Raw genomic sequence first — 20,975 nt, forward strand, 5'->3', positions numbered from 1 at the left:
TGGGTTAATGTAGTCATATAAATTACAGTAGATATCCATTGTTGTCTGGGCACAGATCTCTTGGTGTGGAGATGTGACCATCCACCGATGCAAGGTAGTGGCACTGATGCCATCGCCGCACTCGGCCTTGCACAATCTGATGCAAATTGGAAAATAGTCGAGGGGGAAAAAAAACGATGGACAGGAAATGTCGTTGTTGGCAAATCAGCGCGATGAAGCCAACCGAGTGCCAGCAACACACCGCTCTTGGCCATGTCGTCTTTGTGCCGATAAATAGACGATGGCGCTCATTTGGAAATTTTAGACTGGAAGACATTGCAGTTCTTATTTTGTTGAATTAAGATATTTTACTTGGATATTCCCCTGTCTTGTTTTATGAGGGTATCCATTAAATCTAAATTATATAAAAATTATTAATAATTTACCTCCAGTTCACACAAGGTAACAATCTCTACCGAAATAAAACTAAACCATTTTTCATTTTACCAGGGTAAGGCCCACTGAGCCATGTAGCAGCTCATTTTCAGAAGCAACCTGGCTATCACAAATGATAGCTCTACGAAGTGGCTTGTCACGTGAACATTTACGGCAGCAGCCAAATACTCTAATCACGTGATGCTGATTCTAAACTTAAGGGAAAAACTGGAGAAAAATCCACGCGACCACGGGGAGAGACACCGCAAACTCCACATACACAGCAGGCGTTAGGGGTCGGGGGATTGAACCCACGACCTCCTTCATACCAAACGAGGGAGTTAACATCTCAGACACCGTGGCACCATTGAAATGTCCACCCCTTTGCTCTGAGGCCTGAGAGGGGAGATGATCGGAGTGTGGCAGTGGTGAAGCAAGCGGAGCCGAATAATTTTGTCGTGTGAGCGCGTCAGCATTTGAGCATGTGAGCGCGTCATAACACGAGTACGTGAGCGTGTGAGCGTGTGAGCGAGTGAGCGCGTGAGCGACGATGATCGTGACGGCTCACCCTCCTCCGTGAGGTGCTTGTTGAGGATGAGCTTCCCGTGCCGCAGGTAGTTGAGGATGGTGCTGAAGTAGGCCGGGTCTCGGTCGAGCAGGAACGCTCCGGTCTCATCCTGTGTGTGCACAGCAGCAGAGGCAGACCGTCAGCTGTCGTCTCTGTGTGCGAGTGTGTGCGAGTGCGTGCGTGTGTGCGAGTGCGTGTGGAGTGGTGGTGTAGTGGTTAGCGCGCTGCGCTACAAACCCGGTGACCCAAGTTCAATTCCCGCTCATGGCCAACACAAGTGACGATTATCTATTCAGTGACGATTATTAATGCAAAGGCCCTATTTAGAAAGATATAAATTTCAGGAACGCCAACCCCTGGTACGTTTCTAGATTCTGTCAACGTCCATTCTCAATCACGACCCGACGAGGAGCAACGCATCAGCTCTACGGTTCAATTCTGGGTACGCTTACGACACGCACGTAAAAAAAACACGCAACGCACAGCGATTCACAGCTGGCCCACGTAGCAACCGTTATCTTCACGCTCAACGACAAAACGAGACAAAAAGCTTCGTGTTACAGCCGCTCATGTAAACATTCATCTTGCGACTTCTTCGACATCACGAGAACCGATTTTGAGCGCAGCACCACCACCACCGGAAGACTTTCTGACCGGAGCGGTGGGGGGGGTTTGGCAATCGCGGGAAAATAAATTATTATTGGGTGCTTTATTTATTTATGCAGCGTACCACCGCCGGTGCATACCGCCAAATGCGTTTACATGTGCCCCACAACGTCTGGCAGTGCAGGCAAACTTCAGTGGGACCGCGAGGAGAGCCACATACCTCATGGAAAAGGGGGCACACTTGAGGACACGGTATGCGAGTGTTCATTTCTGCCGATTGTAAACACATATTTGAATGCCCTTGGCTTCATAGCACTGCCGTGCATTGCCGGTGAAAACCAGATTTCAACACGGCATGCCACAAGGGCGATACACGCAAGTACATTGAACTTCTTTCGCACCGCACGTGGCCAACCATGCTAATCGGTGATACGACCGACTCGAAGGACTGCAGGCCCCCCCACGCGCGTTAGCCTCTCGTACACGTGCGCACACACACACACGTTAATTATTCACGAAGATTCGGAGAATGACATTGTTGAGCACAGAAAACAGAACGTACAATGTAACCTGGTATAGGCCAAACATCCCAAACGCTGAAAGAAAACCTCTCCACATTACTCAGTAACAAGTAACTTTTTAACTTTTTAGGTGACTTGCTTACCACCTTTCCTAAACTTTGCACTCCTATCGGTTTTTGTATCGTTTGTTGTAGTAACTCTCTGACCCCCCCCCCCCCCCGCGGCCCCCTTATTGGACATCTGTGAAAGAAGAGCTTAATGGCTCTTGATATTCTCCCTCTGCCAGTCGACACCAAGGTTCTGATTCTGATTCGTTGGGTAACGACGTGACGAACCGAGACTCGCGTTGTGCCGGTGCGCCGAGGGCGACCTGTCAACGCTTTTAACGAGTTATATTTGGGCGACTTTGGAAGATAATTATTTCAAAAAGAGTTGCCGACAAAAAAAGGTGGTTTATAATTGTTGAAGGGGGGGGGGGGAAGCATCATCTGTATCGGATTAGCCGACCCCGCCACTATAACGTCCGATGGAAATGAACTCAAGAAAGACGACTACGAGGTTGGGCTGGTGGATATGCGAGCAAAAACGCAGTAGTGCAGCCATTCACTCCACGAGAGAGTAGCACACAGAGGGAGATACTCTACAGGGCAGTGGTTCACACAGCTATAGAGCAGCACACATAGGGAGACACTCTACAGGGCAGTGGTTCACACAGCTGGCGAGTAGCACACAGAGGGAGATACTCTACAAGGCAGTGGTTCACACAGCTAGACAGTAGCACACAGAGGGAGATACTCTACAATGCAGTGGTTCACACAGCTAGACAGTAGCACACAGAGGGACATACTCTACAAGGCAGTGGTTCACACAGCTAGAGAGTAGCACACAGAGGGAGACACTCTACAGGGCAGTGGTTCACACAGCTAGAGAGTAGCACACAGAGGGAGATAGTCTACAAGGCAGTGTTTCACACAGCTAGAGAGTAGCACACAGAGGGAGATACTCTACAGGGCAGTGGTTCACACAGCTAGAGAGTAACACAGAGGGAGACACTCTACAAGGCAGTGGTTCACACACCTATTGAGTAACACACAGAGGGAGATACTCTACAAGGCAGTGGTTCACACTGCTATGGAGCAGCACACAGATGGAGATACTGACCCTAAATGTCCTTTCCCCCCCTAAAAAACCTTATAGCTGCATAATGTATTTTTTATGTTCCCGGTAATATAAAAATTGACTGGCATTGAAAGAGATGAGTGAATGCGTTTTATCACCAGGGCCGGCTGGCTGGGAGTGGTCTGTGGAAACGTTTGCATTGGCCGAGTGGTCCGCGGTGCCCTAAACACAGTTTGAGAACCGCCGGGCAGGCAGAATAAACGTGCGGAGCGGCCGCTCTGCCCATCAAAACCGTCGGGCGGCGGCACTTGCGAAGAGACGGCAAGACGCTGCACGATCCCTCCCGCATGTCTCCACCCGCGCAAACGGAGCGGTTCGTGACGGCAGCGTAGACCAAACCTCCCATCATTATTATCATCCACTCACCTTGCTTGCCGCTCCACCTCACGGCCATGAGCTTGCAAGTACAGTACCATGCTTTCGAGAATTGCACATTGTCTTCGTTGTTAGCCGTGGTCTATCCACCTGCCGTATAAAAGCCCGCCTCTCGATCCCACGACGATGCTACACAGCCCATGTCACTCCTGCGCACGAGCCGGTCTCCCTGCTCCATCTCTACGGTGGCCGTCCTCTCCAACGCGTTACCCTTTGTCTGCCATTCCGCCACCAATGTCATCCATCGGCTGTCGTCTCGCGGTGGCTACGTGATGTTAACTTCCTCACCTCGTATACAGGAGGTCGTGGATTCGATCATGACCCTAACGCCGCTGTATATTTGGAGTTTGTGCGTCTCTCCCCGTGGTCGCATGGATTTTTCTCCGGGTACTCCGGTTTTGCCTTCCAAATTTAGAATCAAAATCACGCGTTTAGAGTATTTGGGCTGCTATGGATTTCCACAAAATAAGCCATTTTGTTAAGCTATCAATTGTGATAGCCAGGTCACTTCTGAAAAAGAGCTATATTGCTCAGTGGGGCCTTACCTGGTAAAACAAAAACATAGTTATAGTTTTAGTTTTATAGCTGATAAGTTCTGGCGAGTAGCACACAGGAAACGTGATCTATCAATGTTGTCTTTCACTGCGGAAACTTTTGAAACTATAAAGGATACTTCAACTTTGTTAACGCTTCTATGGGACTATCGTCTTTAATGAAAAAAATAACGGATTATACACTGTAACGTGATAGAAAATGCATGTTAATAACTTCAAAAAGTCAAAGAGTCTCCACTTGCTCGCCATCATTGTCAACGCATGCCTGGAATCTTCTCCAGGCACGTTTCTTGTGGTATTGTTGCAAATTCTCAGAAGTGTTAGAATTTTTTTTAAAGCACCCTGTATATATATATATTAATGAAAAGCGGCGCGTCCAATCAGGGTCCGCGTACAAGGGACTGTGAACACGGGGGAAGTTACGGCGGTCGGTTGCAGAGGTTCGCGGTTCGAACTGCGCTGACCCCGCACTGGTTGATACAGCACGGTGCAAACAAACCGTCAAATACAGCGCATGGTCTGCTTCACACTGGACATTAAAGATCAACCGACGGTCCTTCCAAGCGAGCAGGCCACTGCGTAGCAGCATCAACGTCCAGTTTTATTTAAAAATTTCCAATGTTGCCCACGCCATTACTCAAACTTGGATCCACGCGCTGCAGGAACATCGCCCCCCCCCCTCGCCTGCCGTCAAACTGCTGCAGACCGTGCCCCATGGGTTGAACCACAGCGGCGCCTATCGTGACTATAGCCCCCGCGTCGTGAGTGGCACGGATACAAAACCACTGCATTATTCATTCTTATTATTACAAGGGATAACTTGGCGTTGCATGTTTCCCCAAAGTCAATTTCCTGGCTGTTAATGGCCTTATATAATTCATGAGCAGCTCGCTTCGATGTGAAACGGGGATGCGCTATCCCCAAGTGGAAGCTCATCATGACGTAGTGCCCCTAGGCCTGCAATATCCCCATCTCCAAGGCCACGCTCTGTGCCGTCGCTCCACGTACGTCGCTAGGCCGTTGAAGTTCACTCGCTGCGAACATGGCGGAATACCGCTCTCGTCCACACACGATGATGTCCGCAATTTCTGCAATCAACTCATCGGCTGGAACGCTCTTTTGATTATCCGCAAACTAACTTTATATTTCCCTGCAATTTGTACATATGTAGGGAAGCATGTTGACCTTCTTGCACACCATACGTAGCCAACCGTGCTAATCGGAGGTTTGCAGATACATAGCACGGCACATTATTTATGGCGATGCAATGGGAGCCGTACGCAGAACCCTGCACCACACCAAAGGTGTACAGATTCAGCAATCACACAAGGTGGAGAACCGGGACTGTACAAAGCAATCCAGTTGGTGCTAGGGATGTACAAGGCTTGCTTTTTTTTCTTCCATTCCCGGTAACTGAATAAAATAAGCAAATGGAGCTTATGTAGAACTTCTTTCGCGCGGTATAAATCGATGCTAGTTTTTTTTCTTCCCCCGCTAGTGTACATGCATGTCTGGAGCAATAAACGTAACGTTTGTTTATAGTTTTTTTTTTCAACTGAGAAAAGAAGGGGTGCTGCTCGTCAAGAGCGGTGTTTACAGCTCTGGCACACAGCTGGTCCCGTAATCCAGCGTGGAAAAGAGGAGCAAATATCCCTCCAGCGGGGGGCCCTTCTGGCAGCCAGTGGCATGGGCGAGCGAGAGAGTGAGAAATTTCACGACCACTCCCTTCTCCTTTCAACTAAGAAACAAGGACAAATTGCCCCCCCCCCTCCCGACCTCATGCAGTGCATGCGTCCGCGCACGCCAATCGGTGCACTCATTGCTCAAATTCCACTGCTGCCGGTTACCGTGTGCCCGGCTTTTACAAACCCGTCAGATTCCTGAAATCGGTCATCGCCAGTTTAACCGGTCGTCATTTATTAAAAAACAAAACCCGAGTTAACCACTCGCTTTGTTTCTGAAGGAGAGTCGTCTTGTGACAGATTTCCCACGCGGGAAAACGCAATGGGACGATGTATTAATGAGGAGTGTATTCTTACACTCGTGGAGAGATCCGTTTACTGTACAGTACCGGTCCGTACAACGTGGTGTGCGATCGGTTCTTGGAACAACCCCTGCAGCGGGTTCTGGGTTCCAGACTTCTAAAGGAGCCACGAGAGCAGAGAGCAGGAGAGCATCAACCATGGTCGTGGCGAGGCGTTAGGAAATGGCGCTGCTGGTGGATCGTTACGGCCTGCAGTGGTGACACCTCCGATTAGCACGGTTGGCTACGTACGGTGCAAAATAAGTTTAACATATATATACATATGTAATGTAGCTCTCAGAGACACCGTCTTGTCTTTCTGTATATTTATTATCCACTGACAACTCAACGAGTAACCGCGAGTGACTGTGTACACTTGGGTAGTTAGACGACTCTATTCTGAGACAACGTAGCTTCTAGTCTCAAGATAACTCACAGACGATGGAGACGACCCAATCCAAGGCCACCTGCCTATGTTAGCAGTTATTTCCGGCTCTCCGAGTTATATTACCTTGTTAAATGTCTTTACATTAACAGGCTAAATGTCTCACTAACGTAGCCGCTGCTCCTTTTTCCTCGATGCGGCGGTGGCGCTCGTTATTTTATCGGCTGAATGTCTCTCATTAACACAGCCGCTGCTGCGGGAGCCGTCTCCCATCGACATGGTAATCTCTAATCTCGAGCAATACAATGGCTTCTTCAGCACCGTAGCCGTGGGGTTACCATATGAGATTGACATGCTCATCTCTAGCAACACAATGGCCGAGGTATATCTGGCTCTGCGATCTTACATTTACTTGCAAATTCCACCTCTAGCCCCGCCCACTTACCCTTGGGTTGTACCCTTCTCAAACCTTTATAACCTCTGGCTGCAGTAGCTCTCTCGCTACATTTCTCCTGCCTCAGCAGTCCACCTGCTGTATTTTTTCACTTGAAGACGCTTGCTTGTGTTGCGATCGAAACGTCGTGATTTATTTTATTATTTTTCTATCTACGTGACTTTACAGAAAGACCCAAAGAGTATGCATTTCTGTAGTCACGAAAGCTTTAAGTCAAAAGTATTTACTATTCTTTAACTATTTTTTCCAGGTAAGGCCCACCGAGCTATATAGCTCTTTTTCAGAAGCAACCTTCTTGTGGAAATGTATAGCAGGCAACAAATATGCGTGATGTTGATTCTGAATGTCGAGGGAAGAACCACAGGACCGGGGGGAAAGCCACACGACCATGGGGAGAGAGACATACAAACTCCAAATAAACAGCAGGGGTTAGGGTTGGGATCGAACCCACGACCTCCTGTAAACCTGGCGAGGGAGTTAACATCTCGCCACCGTGGCACCCACGAGTCAAACAGTGAGGGCACATAACTGGAAACAGGCATTGTCAATGCCATGGTGGCTAGACACACATCAACATTCAACATCCATTCAAAACAAATATCCCCGTATAGCCTGAACACACTGTTGGGGAAAGTGCTGTTAGCGAGCACCTATGAAGGCCGGCACGGCACATGACGGGGTAAGGTGGCCAACACCACACCCGGTCCCCTTTGTCTCCCCGGTGGCCATATTTAAAAACTGCGCCAGGTACTCATTTGAGGCCGAGTCGACCTAGGGGAAAGCCCATGACGGACTCAGATAATCGTCAACGGTGTTGGCCGTGAGCGGGAACTGAACCTCGGGCCGCTGGGTTTGCAGCGCAGAGCGCTCACCGCTACTACGCCACCGCTCCCCACGCACAAGCGGCGCCGTACATACGCAAGTAGCGGGCACTGTCCAGGGAGAGGCACGGAGCGAGCTGGGAAGGCGACCACCAGTGTTGGGTTACGGGGCCAGGGAGCGAGCCAACCCGCTACACAAACAACTCGCTTCATCCGCCCGCCCGTTTGCAACGCGCGGATTTTTTTCTTTTTCTTTCCCTCCCAAACCGCGTCTCGGGCTCGGCTCGTGAAAGACGGTCCCCGCCACCGACGCGATTTGCGAGCGTTTTTATTATTATAATTTTTTTTGTACTCAGATTGTAAATGTTGTTGTGGCTTTGCTCTCCAACACAGCGGTGTGTGCTGTACTAGTGATGAATTGACGTTTTGTTTACATGACAAACCTTACTAATTGGCTGTGTCGGATGGTGGCGGGTTTAACGGCACATTTATATTTACGTGATCTAACCCCAAAAAAAAGCTGTATTATGCATATTTTTATTATTAAATTAAGACATTTTCTGTGGCTGGCACAATTAGATCCCCCCAAAATTTTATTAAAACACTTTCAATTATTTCCCCTCAGGAGGCCGTCGCTATGTTGGAATGTGTACAGAAGAATTCTACAATGAATCCCTTTCCTGGACTCGAAGAGCCATCATCCTACAGTGGAGTCGGGCCTTACAATAACTCCTAAATTAACATTGTCGTAGACTCGGGTTGTTAGCAGCAGGTCTGCTAAATTCAGACTTGCACTTCGAGAATCCATTTCGTGTAATATCTCCCCTCCTGTCATTGCTGCCTCATTTGCCCGCTTAGTTTGTCCAGTTTAGTTCCCTTCATTGGCCTAAATAGGGTTTTAAAAAATCTATTATTTACGATACGTAAATAATATTTTTTTTACACGCGATTTAATGCTTGTAACTGTGACATTATGACCGTTCCTATACTTTGCACTCTTATCGTTTTTTTTTGTTAGTACTGTTTTGTTGTTGCAACTTTCTGACCACCGTACCCCTACTGGACATCGTGCGGGAACAAACAGAGAGCTTCACAGCTCATCAGATTTCTCCAGGACAAATAAAGATTCTGACACACATGACGTACACGACGGGCTTTAATCGCACCGTCTGTTTACAGTAAAAAAACTAGTCAAATCATTAATCGCCTCGACTCACCCAACCGGCACAACGTGTATGGAAGGCACCACCAGAGAGCTGTAACGACATGCCCCGAATGTGATTTTTTTTCCCCCTCACTCATGAATAAAGTTTCAAACTTGGAACACCCCCCCCACTCACCTCCACCGAGGTACACGTCCACAGCACGAGAACAGCGTACTTATTTGGGGTGTAAATCTCCACTTGAAAATTAGTCGTGTCGACACGAATAACGAGCCAAAAGACGCACGTCAGACGCCAGTTGGCACTCGTGCACAGTAGACCATGGGCCGCTTGTGCGGGGGAACGCTGGCGCAGCGATTGGCACACTCCGCTACGAAACTGGCGAACAGAGTTCGTAGATTTCCCGCTCACGACCGGCGTCGGTAAAGAGTACCTCGACCGGTCGTGGGCCACCCCTCCATCGACTCGGCCTTAAATGAGCAGCTGCCGTGCACCTCCGATAAGCACGGTTCAGCTACGTACGGTGCGCGAAAGAAGTTCGAACATTGAACTGCTGCTTGTGCCACTCGCACAGAGGACTGCGGCTTCTGGTGCCAGCCCCGGCACGCAGTTTTGTTCTGTAGCCTCGAGGGATGGTTTTTTTCATCTTTTTTTTTCTTTCCCATCGCAGATTTCCGTCAAGCATTCACGAACCTGTTCATGGCTTTCATCATCGTCATCGTCGTCATCATGATCCATGGGCAGACAGCCTGTAAGGTGTCCACTGCACATTTCATCATGCATTTTTCAACCAGACTTTCAACAAAAGCGGGGAAGTATTTGCAGTAAGAAATTGTTGACATTCAGATTATTTGATGCGTGGCGTCCAATTTGTCAAATATTGGCCGTGACAAAAGTGTATTTGTTTGCTGCTGCCAGTTTTTCTACGATTCCAGTCTGATCTCCCGTCTACAGCCCTAAGACAGTTATTACCAACGTGTTGAGCTCCCTGCCAGGCTGCTCTAAGGAGGAGTTCACCCACCGGACACCGACTCGGACCACCATACGGGGGAGGTCGTCTGATTTGGCAACAGTGACGCTGCATTCTGCATGAGCCTACGCAAGCTTTAATTTAAAAAAAAGTCTTTCACAGCCTCTACTTATCTCTTATAACCAAATTATTCAGATACGGGCACGAGGCATTTGTTGGGCTGCTAATGCGCAATCTCCGACGAGTCAACGGCTATATAAACTATCAACTGTTTTTATATTTTACCAGGTAAGGCCCCACTGAGCTACTTAGCTCTTTTTCAGAAGCTACCTGGCCACAAATGATAGCTAAAAGAAGTGGCTCATCATCATGTGGAAATTTACAGCAGCCTAAATACTATAAACGCATGATGTTGATTCTAAATATGGAGGGGAAAAACCAAAGGGCCCATAAAAAAATCCACACGACCATAGGGAGAGAGACACGCAAACTCCCAATATACAACAGGCTTCAGGCTTGGGATCGAACCCACGACCTCCTGTATACCAGGCGGGGTAGTTAACATTTCCTAGCCACTGTGGTGCCCACGGTGGCTAGGAGGGCACATAACTGTGAAGAGGCATTGTCAAAGTATAATAATAGGTTTATCCCTTTCTGGCAATAAAACAAGAGGTGTTAAGATGTTCAAACACCAGACAGAAACCTTTTGCAAGGAATCAAGTCTGCATTAACCACACACGGTACTTGTGATGAACATGCAAACAAAAACATGCCGTAATTATTTGCTCTTTACCAGGAATAAAGATGAATAGGCCCATGTTCCAGGAACTACTTTGCCAACCATCTTCTTGGTTCTTTCGGTAAAGTCACGTAGAAGGGAAGTAATAAAATATTAAAAATAAAACATAATAAAACAATTCTCACGACGTTTCGGCCACAACGCAAGCAGCCGTCCTCAGGTGAAAACCAGGTCCGTCGAGGCGACAGAGTCTGACGGACCTGGTTTTCACCTGAGGACGGCTGCTTGCGTTGTGGCCGAAACGTCGTGAGAATTGATTTATTATTTTTATTTTTAATATTTTATTACTTCCCTTCTACGTGACTTTACCGAAAGAACCAAGAAGATGAATCCCTGCAGTCACGAAAGCTTTAAATCGAAATTTACTTTGCCAACCGTTGACTACAAGACGCGCTTATTTGCTGACGTCAACCAGCTATAGAGAAGCTTCGCTCCTCCTCCTCCCCTGCTTTTAAAGTCTCACTCCCGGTGTGGTCGATGACCACCTCGTGGAAATAAAGGTCGTGAATAATTACCGTGGAAAAATAAATGTGAGGAGTGTGTGGTTTGGACAACCCCTTCACCCAACCCCCCCAATAGATGTAATAAGCAATAGTCGTAGGCTTAATTAACTTGGCCACAGTGGGAGTCTGTGTGCGCGCGATTGCTGAACGAGCTGTCGAGACGTTTTTCCAGCCACGTGCCACCTGCTCCAACGCACTTACGATGGACGTTCTTAAAACCCCAGAGAGATATGTTAATTCGCATAGCAGGCTGCTTTCTTTTAACTATATACATTAATTATGGTTCATCGTCCTCTTTATATTCTTTCGACACTCGCTGTGTAAGAGTTGGTCAGGAACGTTTTGCTGCATGTGATTATTTAGATTATTTTGCTGCCAGAAATGTCCGCAGAGATAAGCCACTTTGTCGAGCTATCCCTTGTGGCCAGGTCGGTTCTGAAAAAGAAGGTACTAGCTCAGTGGGCCTTACCTCGTAAGATTTTTTTATGAAGCGATTTGTTTACCTTTCACATACTTTGCACTCCTATCGTGTGTTTGTATTGTTCGTTGTAACGTTCTGACCCCGTGCCCCGACTGGACATCTGTGGGAAAAAAGAGCTTCACAGCTTATCAGATTCCTCCTCCTGCAGTTTGAATGCCTCTGTGGTAGACAGCGGCATCTGGAGGGCAACCGTTTCCAACCACAAGCAAATGGTTATAACATTTATATTTACGTGATCTAACCCAAAAACCTCTATTTGGAGAAGCTTCATTGTGTAGGTGGGGGAGGTTTAGCCATGGGAGGAAACCGGAGAACCAGGAGGAAACCCATGCAAGATCAGGGGGAAGACGGACTTAGAATCTCCAAACAGGAGGGGTGCGCCCTTGTCAGGAATTGATCCCAGGGTCTTTTTGCTGTGAGGCACAAGGGTTACCATTGCGCCACCTTGACACTGATAATAAGAATAAAGCAATCATAATATAGTTTTTTCTGGATTAGATCATGTAAATATGAATGTGTGTCGTTAAGCCCGCCACCACCCGACACAGCCAATTAGTAAGGTTTGTCACGTAAAAAAAACGAGCCAATTCGTTATTAGTACAGCACATCGGTAAATTGGAGAGCACGACGTTTCGCAAGTAATTAACAACTAGCCTCATCAGGCGGACAGCCAGATTTGTGGAGAAATCCTCCTGTTTCACATTTATATAAATGTATCCACATATATAAATGTGTCCACAGCCAGATTGTGGACACATTTATATTTACACGATGTAACACAAAATAACCTATATTTGTAGGAAATTGGTCGCAAAAGCCTACATGTAAAAAAATAAAGATATTTGTCACGTCCACAATATTTTATACGTAATAAAAAAAAAATTACCATGGTAAAGCCCACTGAGCTATGTAGCAATTTTTCAGAAGCGCACTGGCCACAAATGATAGCTCAACGAAGTGGCTTATCACGTGGAAATTTACAGCAGCCAATTACTCTAAATGCACGTTAATTTGAAAAATGGAGGGAAAAACCGGAAGACCCAGGAGAAAAATCAAGGCGACTACGGGGAGAGAGAGATTGACATGCAAACTGAAAATATACAGCGGGCGTCAGGGTCGGCATCGACCGCACAACCTCCTGCATACCAGGCGATGGAGCTAATATCTCTGGGGCCTCAGAGGCACGGTTGACAATGCCGGGGTGGTGCACAATGACACCAGTCGTGATGCCGTCACTTACAACGAATCTCCATCTCGCACACGCGAGGAACACGCCGCGTGGAAAGAAAACAAGAGTGCACCTGGCGGCCTTCCTCTCCGCGCGACCGGCGTGGGTTCTCCGCCGGCCTGTGTCCGGTGGCCGAATCTCGGTGCACACGTGTGCTGCACCCCCCGTGAAGAGACGTTCGAATAACAGGCCCCACCCTCTCCCCCGTTCCCTATCCTTGCCGAGGCAAAAAAATAATAATCGGCCGCAAAAAGTCTTGGCAGTGGAAAAAAAAATAAAAAGCGTTGCTGCGGCAGGTGCCGCAATTCAAATCCAGCTCCAAAATTTAACATTTCAGTTAGAAAGACCATCCTGAGCTCCTGGAAGAATCATGGGGCCCCCTCATTCACCCTTTGGCACAACTCCCTACTCACCCCAGCAGCTTCAGGACACCACCTGAGTCTGAAACTGAAGAATAGGGAAGGAGAGTTCACCCAGATCTGGGACCCCCTTGTGAATGCCACTCCAGAGACCCCGAGTTCACTCGACCGAACTTGAAATGAGACTCCCCCGCCCCACTTTCCCCCTTCCTTCCCCGAAGAGATCTGAAGCACCACATACCGCATAACGCTACGGTCCTACACGTCCGCTCACCTGTCACAGAAGTTGTACCCCCCCCCACCCCTCGTGGTTGGATCAATAGAAATAAATTACAAAAATAAATTGAGCTCCAAAAAACAAAAACGTTGTTTCTGCAATGGGGAAAGCTCCCCACCTTACACAATGTGCACTCCTCCCCGTAAACGCCATAAAACACGAACGAAATTAAAATGAATGAACGCATCCGAAAACATTTGTTATGGTGGCTGCGTAGCGTCTCTTCATTATTACTGAGCTTTGCCGCCAAGCGGAACTTTTACAGCTCCGTTCCAAACAGCAGCGTAAGCATTTACGCCGTGCAGCAGTGCTAAAATCAGAATCAGAATTTTTTTCATGCTGGAGGAATCCGATGAGCGATAAAGCTCTTTTTCACAGATGTCCAGTTGGTGCACGGGGTAAGAACGTTACAACAACAAACAATACAAAAACACGATAGTAGTGCAAGTACAAGACAGATAAACAAATCACCCAAAACACAGAAATGAAACTAAACCATCCCCATCCTACCAGGCAAAGCCCACTGAGGCATTAACTTATTGTTCAGAAGCGACCTAGCCACAAATGATAGCTCAAAGTGGCCCATCATTTGGAAATTTATAGCACCGAAATAATCTTAACCACCGAGTGATTCATGACCCCCATATAATAAAAAATATTTTTTACAAAAACAATTGCGAAAATTTACTTAAAAGCGAGAAAAAAATCTCATCAAAAAAATTACGTAATAATATTAATCTATTTTGTGATTGGTTCACACCTCATGGAATCCGGAGGAGGAAACCGAGCCTCATGGGAGGGGACAACGGACGCGGAGCCACGATGAGCCACACGTCACAGCCACGTGGAGACACGAAGAGCTACAGGAAGCCACGCGTCACGCAGCTAGCGGTGCCAGGGCGACGGGCGGGTGAACGCCACAGGACGAAGAGCAAAGTTCCGGAGTTGACGAATGAAGAGGATTAAACGGCGAGGAGAATTCCGTGATACCGACCGCGTTTGGAATTCCCTCCAATCCTCCAATTTCCCCAATCGCTGACAATAACCTCGCACAATTCAGGAAAAGCGTTCCACTTATACCCATTACAACTTTGGTGGTGCTTTTTGTTCCTGGCTGCAGTGTTTGGCAACCGTTTTTAAAAAGTAAATACGTAAATATATATATAAACGGGCGAACGATTCGAGTGGATAAGGACGATAACAATCGGCAGGCAACGCCAAACGGTAGAAGGCTGGAATCTGTTATCGGCAGGGGACAGGGGCTGAAAGACTTCCGCTCACGTCCTGAAACAATTCAGGCATGGAGCAAATCGGAAGGCATGACTTGGGGCGGATGAAGCAGGAGCACGGACAGGTGGTGAGAGATGGAGAGAGAGCGATGCACAAGATGGACAGGCAGAGAGAGAGATGCTCGGGATAGACAGGCTGAGAGAGAGAGAGAAAGAGACGCTCAGGAAGGACGTGGAGAGACAGAGAGATGCTCGGGATGAACAGGCAGAGAGAGAGAAACACTTAGGATGGACAGGCGGAGAGAGAGACGCTCGGGATGGGCAGGCAGAGAGAGATGTTCGGGATGACTATGGTGGACGCCATTAAACGGTGGCACACAACGGTGATGGAGGAGCAGGAGCAGGAGGAGCAGAAGGAGCAGGAGCCGTTTCAACTCGCCGCATCCCCTCCACTTCCAACAACCTGGCCTGGATTCTTAAGCCAGCGAAGAAGCATTCTCAGAATCATTCAACCACACAGAGAGGGGACCGTAAGTAGCGAATTGTGGAGAAATCTTCCTCCTGTGTTTCGGTCTTAAATGTAGGTGGGGTAAATGTGAAATCATCACTTCCTCTCCTTCACTTCACCTGTGTAGCGTGATGTCATCTCCCCTCTCCTCAGAACCTCATGCATTGAGATTATTTTTTATTATTTTACTGCTCTAAGTTTCCGAATGATAAGCCACTTTGGTGAGCTATATTTGTGGCCAGGTCACTTCTGAAAATAAGTTAATACCTTAGTGGGTAAGATAAAAAAAGGCATTTTTTACGTGATTTGTTTACCTTTCCTATACTTTACACTCCTATCATGTTTTTTTACTGTTTGTTGTTGTAACGTTGTTACCCTGTGCCCCTACTGGACATCTGCGAAAAAGGGCTTTATAGCTCATCGGATTCCTTCAGTATAAATAAACATTCTGATTACGATGCCGTCACTTGCTAGCCAATCAGGTGTTCGCCGAAAGCCATGGAACAAACGCTGGATAAAAGTGGCCAACCATCGTGGGTTGATTTTTTAAATACCACTGACGAGCATAGGGCCCCAAAGCCAAAAAAAAGTTAAACGGCCAAAATCGTAACGGACAAAGCGTGCAGAGCACTTTTTGAATGGAGAAAGTTTATGATTGAAAGCGTGGGCGAGGGGGGGGGGGGCAAAGAGACGGTGGGAGGACGTTCCCAAAGTTGGAGGTGCGCGAAGGGAAGTGTTTGTGGCCTGCACTACCAACCCGGCAACGCGGGTTTGATTCCCGCTCAAGACTAACACCACTGACAATTATCTAAACCAGTCCTGGGCCTCCCCTAGGTCGACTCAGCCTCATGAGTACCTGGTGCAGTATGTAAACATCGTCACTGGGGAGACAAAGGGGGCCAGGCGTGGTACTGGCCACCCACCCCCTCGTGTGCCATACTGGCCGTCATATGTGCTCGCTAAGAGCACTTGCCCCAGAAAGTCTGTAAAGGCTATATGGGGGATATTTTGTCTTTGGTGGTGGTGGTGAACCGGCAGCATAAACCATCACCACACGAATTCCGGTCATCCTCACTGCAGCGGCTTTTGGCTGGCCATCGAACAAATACGGTGGTCACCGCACCGCTCAGTGCTTTCGGGCAAGCTGGTTCTGCGGCCGTCTGGAACACTCTTCCTTCTGATATTAGTGAAGCCACTGGGAGCTGTGATGCACTTTTAAACCATCTAGACTGACAAACTCGCTGCTTTAGAACTGCTTCTTGTTGTTGTTGTTGTGTTTAGCTTGTTGTCCTTTCCCCACGCCCCACACCTCCGATTAGCACGGCTGGCTATGTACGGTGCGAAAGAAATTCAACGTACGTACAGGTGAGATGATGCGGTCTCCTCTCGGCCAACAAAATCCTTGTTCTCTGTTTTACCACCGTTGGGGCACTCCATATTTGTGTTGAAAGAACAAAAACCTGATTTTTTCCCCTTATTTCACCAGGTAAAAGCCCACTGAGCTGTAGCTCTTTTTCAGAAGCAACCTGGCCAGAGATTATAGCTCAACGAAGTGGCTTAACATGTGGAAATTAATAGCAGCAAATACTCACCACCGTGGCGCCCAAACCTACGACAGGCCGTACGACCAGCACCGCATTGCACGCGAGCGCCCGATCCTTACCGATGGACGGCCACTTTCGAAGGGGAAGCTGCGGAATGTCAGTCGGCGCCGGCACCGGCGTTCACCGTCACTATCGTTTACCCCCCCCACCCCAGTCAGATTCTTTTGCAAAAATGACCGCCTCAAGACGGAGGAATTCACCGGCGGTGCCTCTCGCGCGAGAGGGAGACTATCACCATGTTTATACGCTGGCTCACGGTGGCGAGAGCCGCTGACCTATGGTGTGATGTCCTGCACCTAACGTCGGCTAAAGACGGAACAAAATCGGTATCGATGCAGAAATCGCCAAAAACGTTAAGCACAATCTTGAATTTGGAGCTTTCGTGACTGCAGGAATTACTCTATGGTTCTTTTGGTAAAGTCACGTCTAAAGATAAAATAATAAATTAAATAATAAGCACAAACAAACACTCTACAGCAGTTCCTCGGTTAACAGTTAGCTTGTTAGTTAGTCAATCCTCTTAATCCCCTATAGGACATGAGGCCACAATGAGCTTCCTCAACTTCTTCCCATCCTTGGCAACATGCAGAGCCTCGCCCCGAGAGAGGCAGATCACTGCCACCCAGCTCATCCTTCACGGCCTTGGGCCACGTGCTCTCGGGTCTCCCAGGTTTCCTTTTGCCTGGTTGGGCGTCTCTTGACGTTTGTTAACGTTTCGCCTTGCATCGGACCCACCCCCATGGTTTCGACTAAGATTAACATTGCTAACTAACGGTAACATTGTTGACTAACGGTAACATTGTTGACTAACGGTAACGTTTACGTCATGCACGCGGTGGAGTCTATTTCGACCAATAAGGGCGCTCATAAGTGGGGCTCAGCCACTCCCTTAGCCAATCATCGACCTCGACTAGCTTAGTTTACATTATCATCGTCTGGAATGGATTCATGCTGTTAACATATAATTCCTATATTCAATGAACCGTTATTTCGGTGAACGATAGTTTTCGCGGGAACAGATTAAAAACGTTAACCAAGGGACTGCTGTGCACGCACGTTTTTCCACGCAATATCTATTTCAACTAACTTGTTCGCTCTCTGCGTTCACGAAAACAAAACGACGATGGATTAAATACACAGCGTCTCACAGCCGAACCCAATAGCTGCTGCACAATGCCATGTAACAGAGCACTGAACAGGAGGGATCGTTACACGAGGGCACTGAGCGTGGCACCGCTGCCACATGAGCCCCCGCCACAGCCACGGGTGCCTCCATTTCTCAAGGAGAAGCCCCCTCCCACACTGGAGCGTGGGGTAACGCCGTTGTCGGGAACGGCAAAATAGATCGCACGGAGGGGCGCTTTTTAATTTGCGGTATAACGAAGTATGGAAAATAAAAATAGGTTTTACCCTTTCTGGCAACAAAGTAGGAGTTGTGTTAAGATGTTCAAACACCAAATAGAAACCTTTTGCAAGCAATCAAGTCTGCATTAATCACACGCACTTGTGGTGAACATGTAAACAAACACGCTGTGCTAATATATGCATTGTCTTTGGAACTGATTGGCCTACACCAGAGACAGCCTTCTTTATGGCCTAGTCTCGCCAGTGTCAGACCAGAGAACGCCAAAAGGCGAACAGCACAAAGGCAATGCACTCACAGAGCATTGAGAGCTCGGGGTGAGCAGCTGTATCATGGGACCTTTCTGCCAATTTAAAAGTATGAAAAATAAGAATATGTTTTACCACTTCTAAACCTATTCTAAGAGTAAAACATATCATTATGTTTCATACTTTTACACCGGCCAAAAGGTCCCAAAATAACGAGGGCTTGCTTGCCACGAACGCGTGCACACCAGCAATGACGGATGGCGTCTGCAGGAAAAGCACCGTAGCAGAGCTTCTCCCGAACACGAGCCTACTCTAAATATTTACAAATATGTGGGAGGGTGGGGGAACGGGGGAAGGAGGTGGGGAAGGAGGGGTGGAGGGGGAAGGAGGGGGAAGGAGGGAAGGAAGAAAGGGGGGAGGAGGGGGGAAGGAGGGGAGGAGGGGAGGTGGAGGGGGGAGAGAGGGGGGAGCAGGAAGAGAGGAAGGAGGGGGGAGGGAGGAAGGAGGAGGCGAGGGGAGGGAGGGTGAGAGAGCGAGGAGGGAGGTGCGGGGCGACGTAAACGCGTTACGCAACGCCCGTGGAGGGGGGGGGGGGTTTCAAACCCGACACCACTTCGCGCTGGGGTCTCTGCCCATCCACACGGCGCGCGGGCAGAGTAAACGTTGCCTGGATGACGCCCGCAAGCCAAGTCAGAACCCACGTGCCGCCGGGAGGGAGGGGTATGGGCATGGCGGAGAGGCGAGCGCGGCGAATGTAACAGAAGACGGGGGGGAGGAGAATTGCCATGTGGAGTGGCTTAGTTGATTCCCCGTCACAGTGACACATTAGCGCCGTTCCCTTCATTAGACGCATCCGTTGCCAACAAATCGGTTACAACGCCTGTTTAAGTTGCGGGGATCTCGTGACGTCGCAACTCATTTCTTTAAAACTGCTTCTTTTTTTTGCAGCTCCCTTTGATGCTGTTAATCCTGCATAATGCACATGCATATGCAGTACTAATTACATTCCTGCATTTCCCATAAATATGCTAAATTCCTGTTGATATGCAAATTCCTTTGTCAATGCGCCCAGCTTATATATATGCTCTAAGCCCGTGTGCTGTTTCATTCAGACTGTCGCCTCGACGGACCTGGTTTTCACCTGAGGACGGCTGCTTGCGTTGTGGCCGAAACGTCGTGAGAATTGTTTTATTATGTTTTTTTTATTATTTTATTACTTCCCTTCTACGTGACTTTACCGAAAGAACCAAGAAGACTGCTTCTTCTGTTTAGTGTTGTCCTTCTCCCGCACCTCCCCGTTTAGAACGGTTGGCTACGGGTCGCTGTGAGAGTCTATGGTGCAGTGTTGAGTCTATGGGCAGTGTTGAGTCTATGGTGCAGTGTTGAGTCTATGGTGCAGTGTTGAGTCTATGGCAGTGTTGAGTCTATGGTGCAGTGTGAGTCTATGGTGCAGTGTTGAGTCTATGGTGCAGTGTTGAGTCTATGAGCAGTGTTGAGTCTGAGCAGTGTTGAGTCTATGGGCAGTGCCAAATCTACGGGCAGGGTTAAGTCTGTGGGCAGTGTTGAGTCTGTGGGCAGTGTTGATTGTGGGCAGTGTTGAGTCTGTGGGCAGTGTTGAGTCTGTGGGCAGTGTTGAGTCTGTGGAAGTGTTGAGTCTATGGGCAGTGGAGTCTATGGGCAGTGATGAGTCTGGTTGAAGGCAGAGTAAGCAGCGGCGAGAGGAGAGAGAGATGTAAGTAGATGGTTGTGGATGAAAGGAGGAGAACGAGAGATCTGAATAAAAATGATCGATGTTTCGGACGGATTAAGAGAGTGAAGCGTCATCCAGGCATTTGGATGGCAGGCAGCCAGCCAGGAGGAGGAGATAGCAGAAAGGTTGAGGGGTGAATGAAAAAAAGAAAAAGGTGATTTGGGTATCGTCAGTAGAGAGAGCAGAAAAGTTGAGATGATATATCAAGAGGCGAACTGTGGAGGGAGAAAGATTAAGGGGCCCAGGTCCGAACGCCTGCAGAACACCGACACCGAGAGGGGGAGGTGCGAGAGATACGGAGCTAGTTGGAGGAGACTGAGGATGTGTGAGAAGGAAAGTGAGACTTGAGGCCACGAGAGGGGGTGGCGGGGGGGTGCCAGAGATGCCGAGGTCGGAGAGAGTCGCTGTGCACCGCATTCATAACCGAGACATCGATTGGCCGTTGATACTTAATCGTACCCGGACGAAAGAAGAAAGATGCCGCGGCACTTTGTTCGAGCGCTGACCCACTTGCTGTGAAGGACAGATGCTTGAGACATGCGCCAATCAGACTGTACGTTGTATACGCAAGCGAGGCGGGAGGCCAGTGATGG

General features: G+C 48.4%; 1 protein-coding gene across 1 annotated transcript in view; it reads right to left on the bottom strand.

Annotated features, from left to right (window-relative positions):
• The window catches only part of LOC133353434 (BTB/POZ domain-containing protein KCTD5-like), a 32,958-nt gene that overhangs the window by 11,201 nt on the left and 782 nt on the right, over positions 1-20,975 (bottom strand). The window contains exons 2-3 of the mRNA XM_061569697.1: positions 20,842-20,911; positions 983-1,091 (exon numbers count right to left, since the gene is read on the bottom strand). Of these exons, the coding sequence (XP_061425681.1) occupies positions 983-1,091; positions 20,842-20,911 (179 nt within the window). The remainder of the gene's footprint in view (positions 1-982; positions 1,092-20,841; positions 20,912-20,975) is intronic.

Source organism: Lethenteron reissneri, chromosome 44, assembly GCF_015708825.2.
Source record: "Lethenteron reissneri isolate LAM-NWPU_2019-01 chromosome 44, ASM1570882v1, whole genome shotgun sequence".
NCBI classification, from domain to species: Eukaryota; Metazoa; Chordata; class Hyperoartia; order Petromyzontiformes; family Petromyzontidae; genus Lethenteron; species Lethenteron reissneri.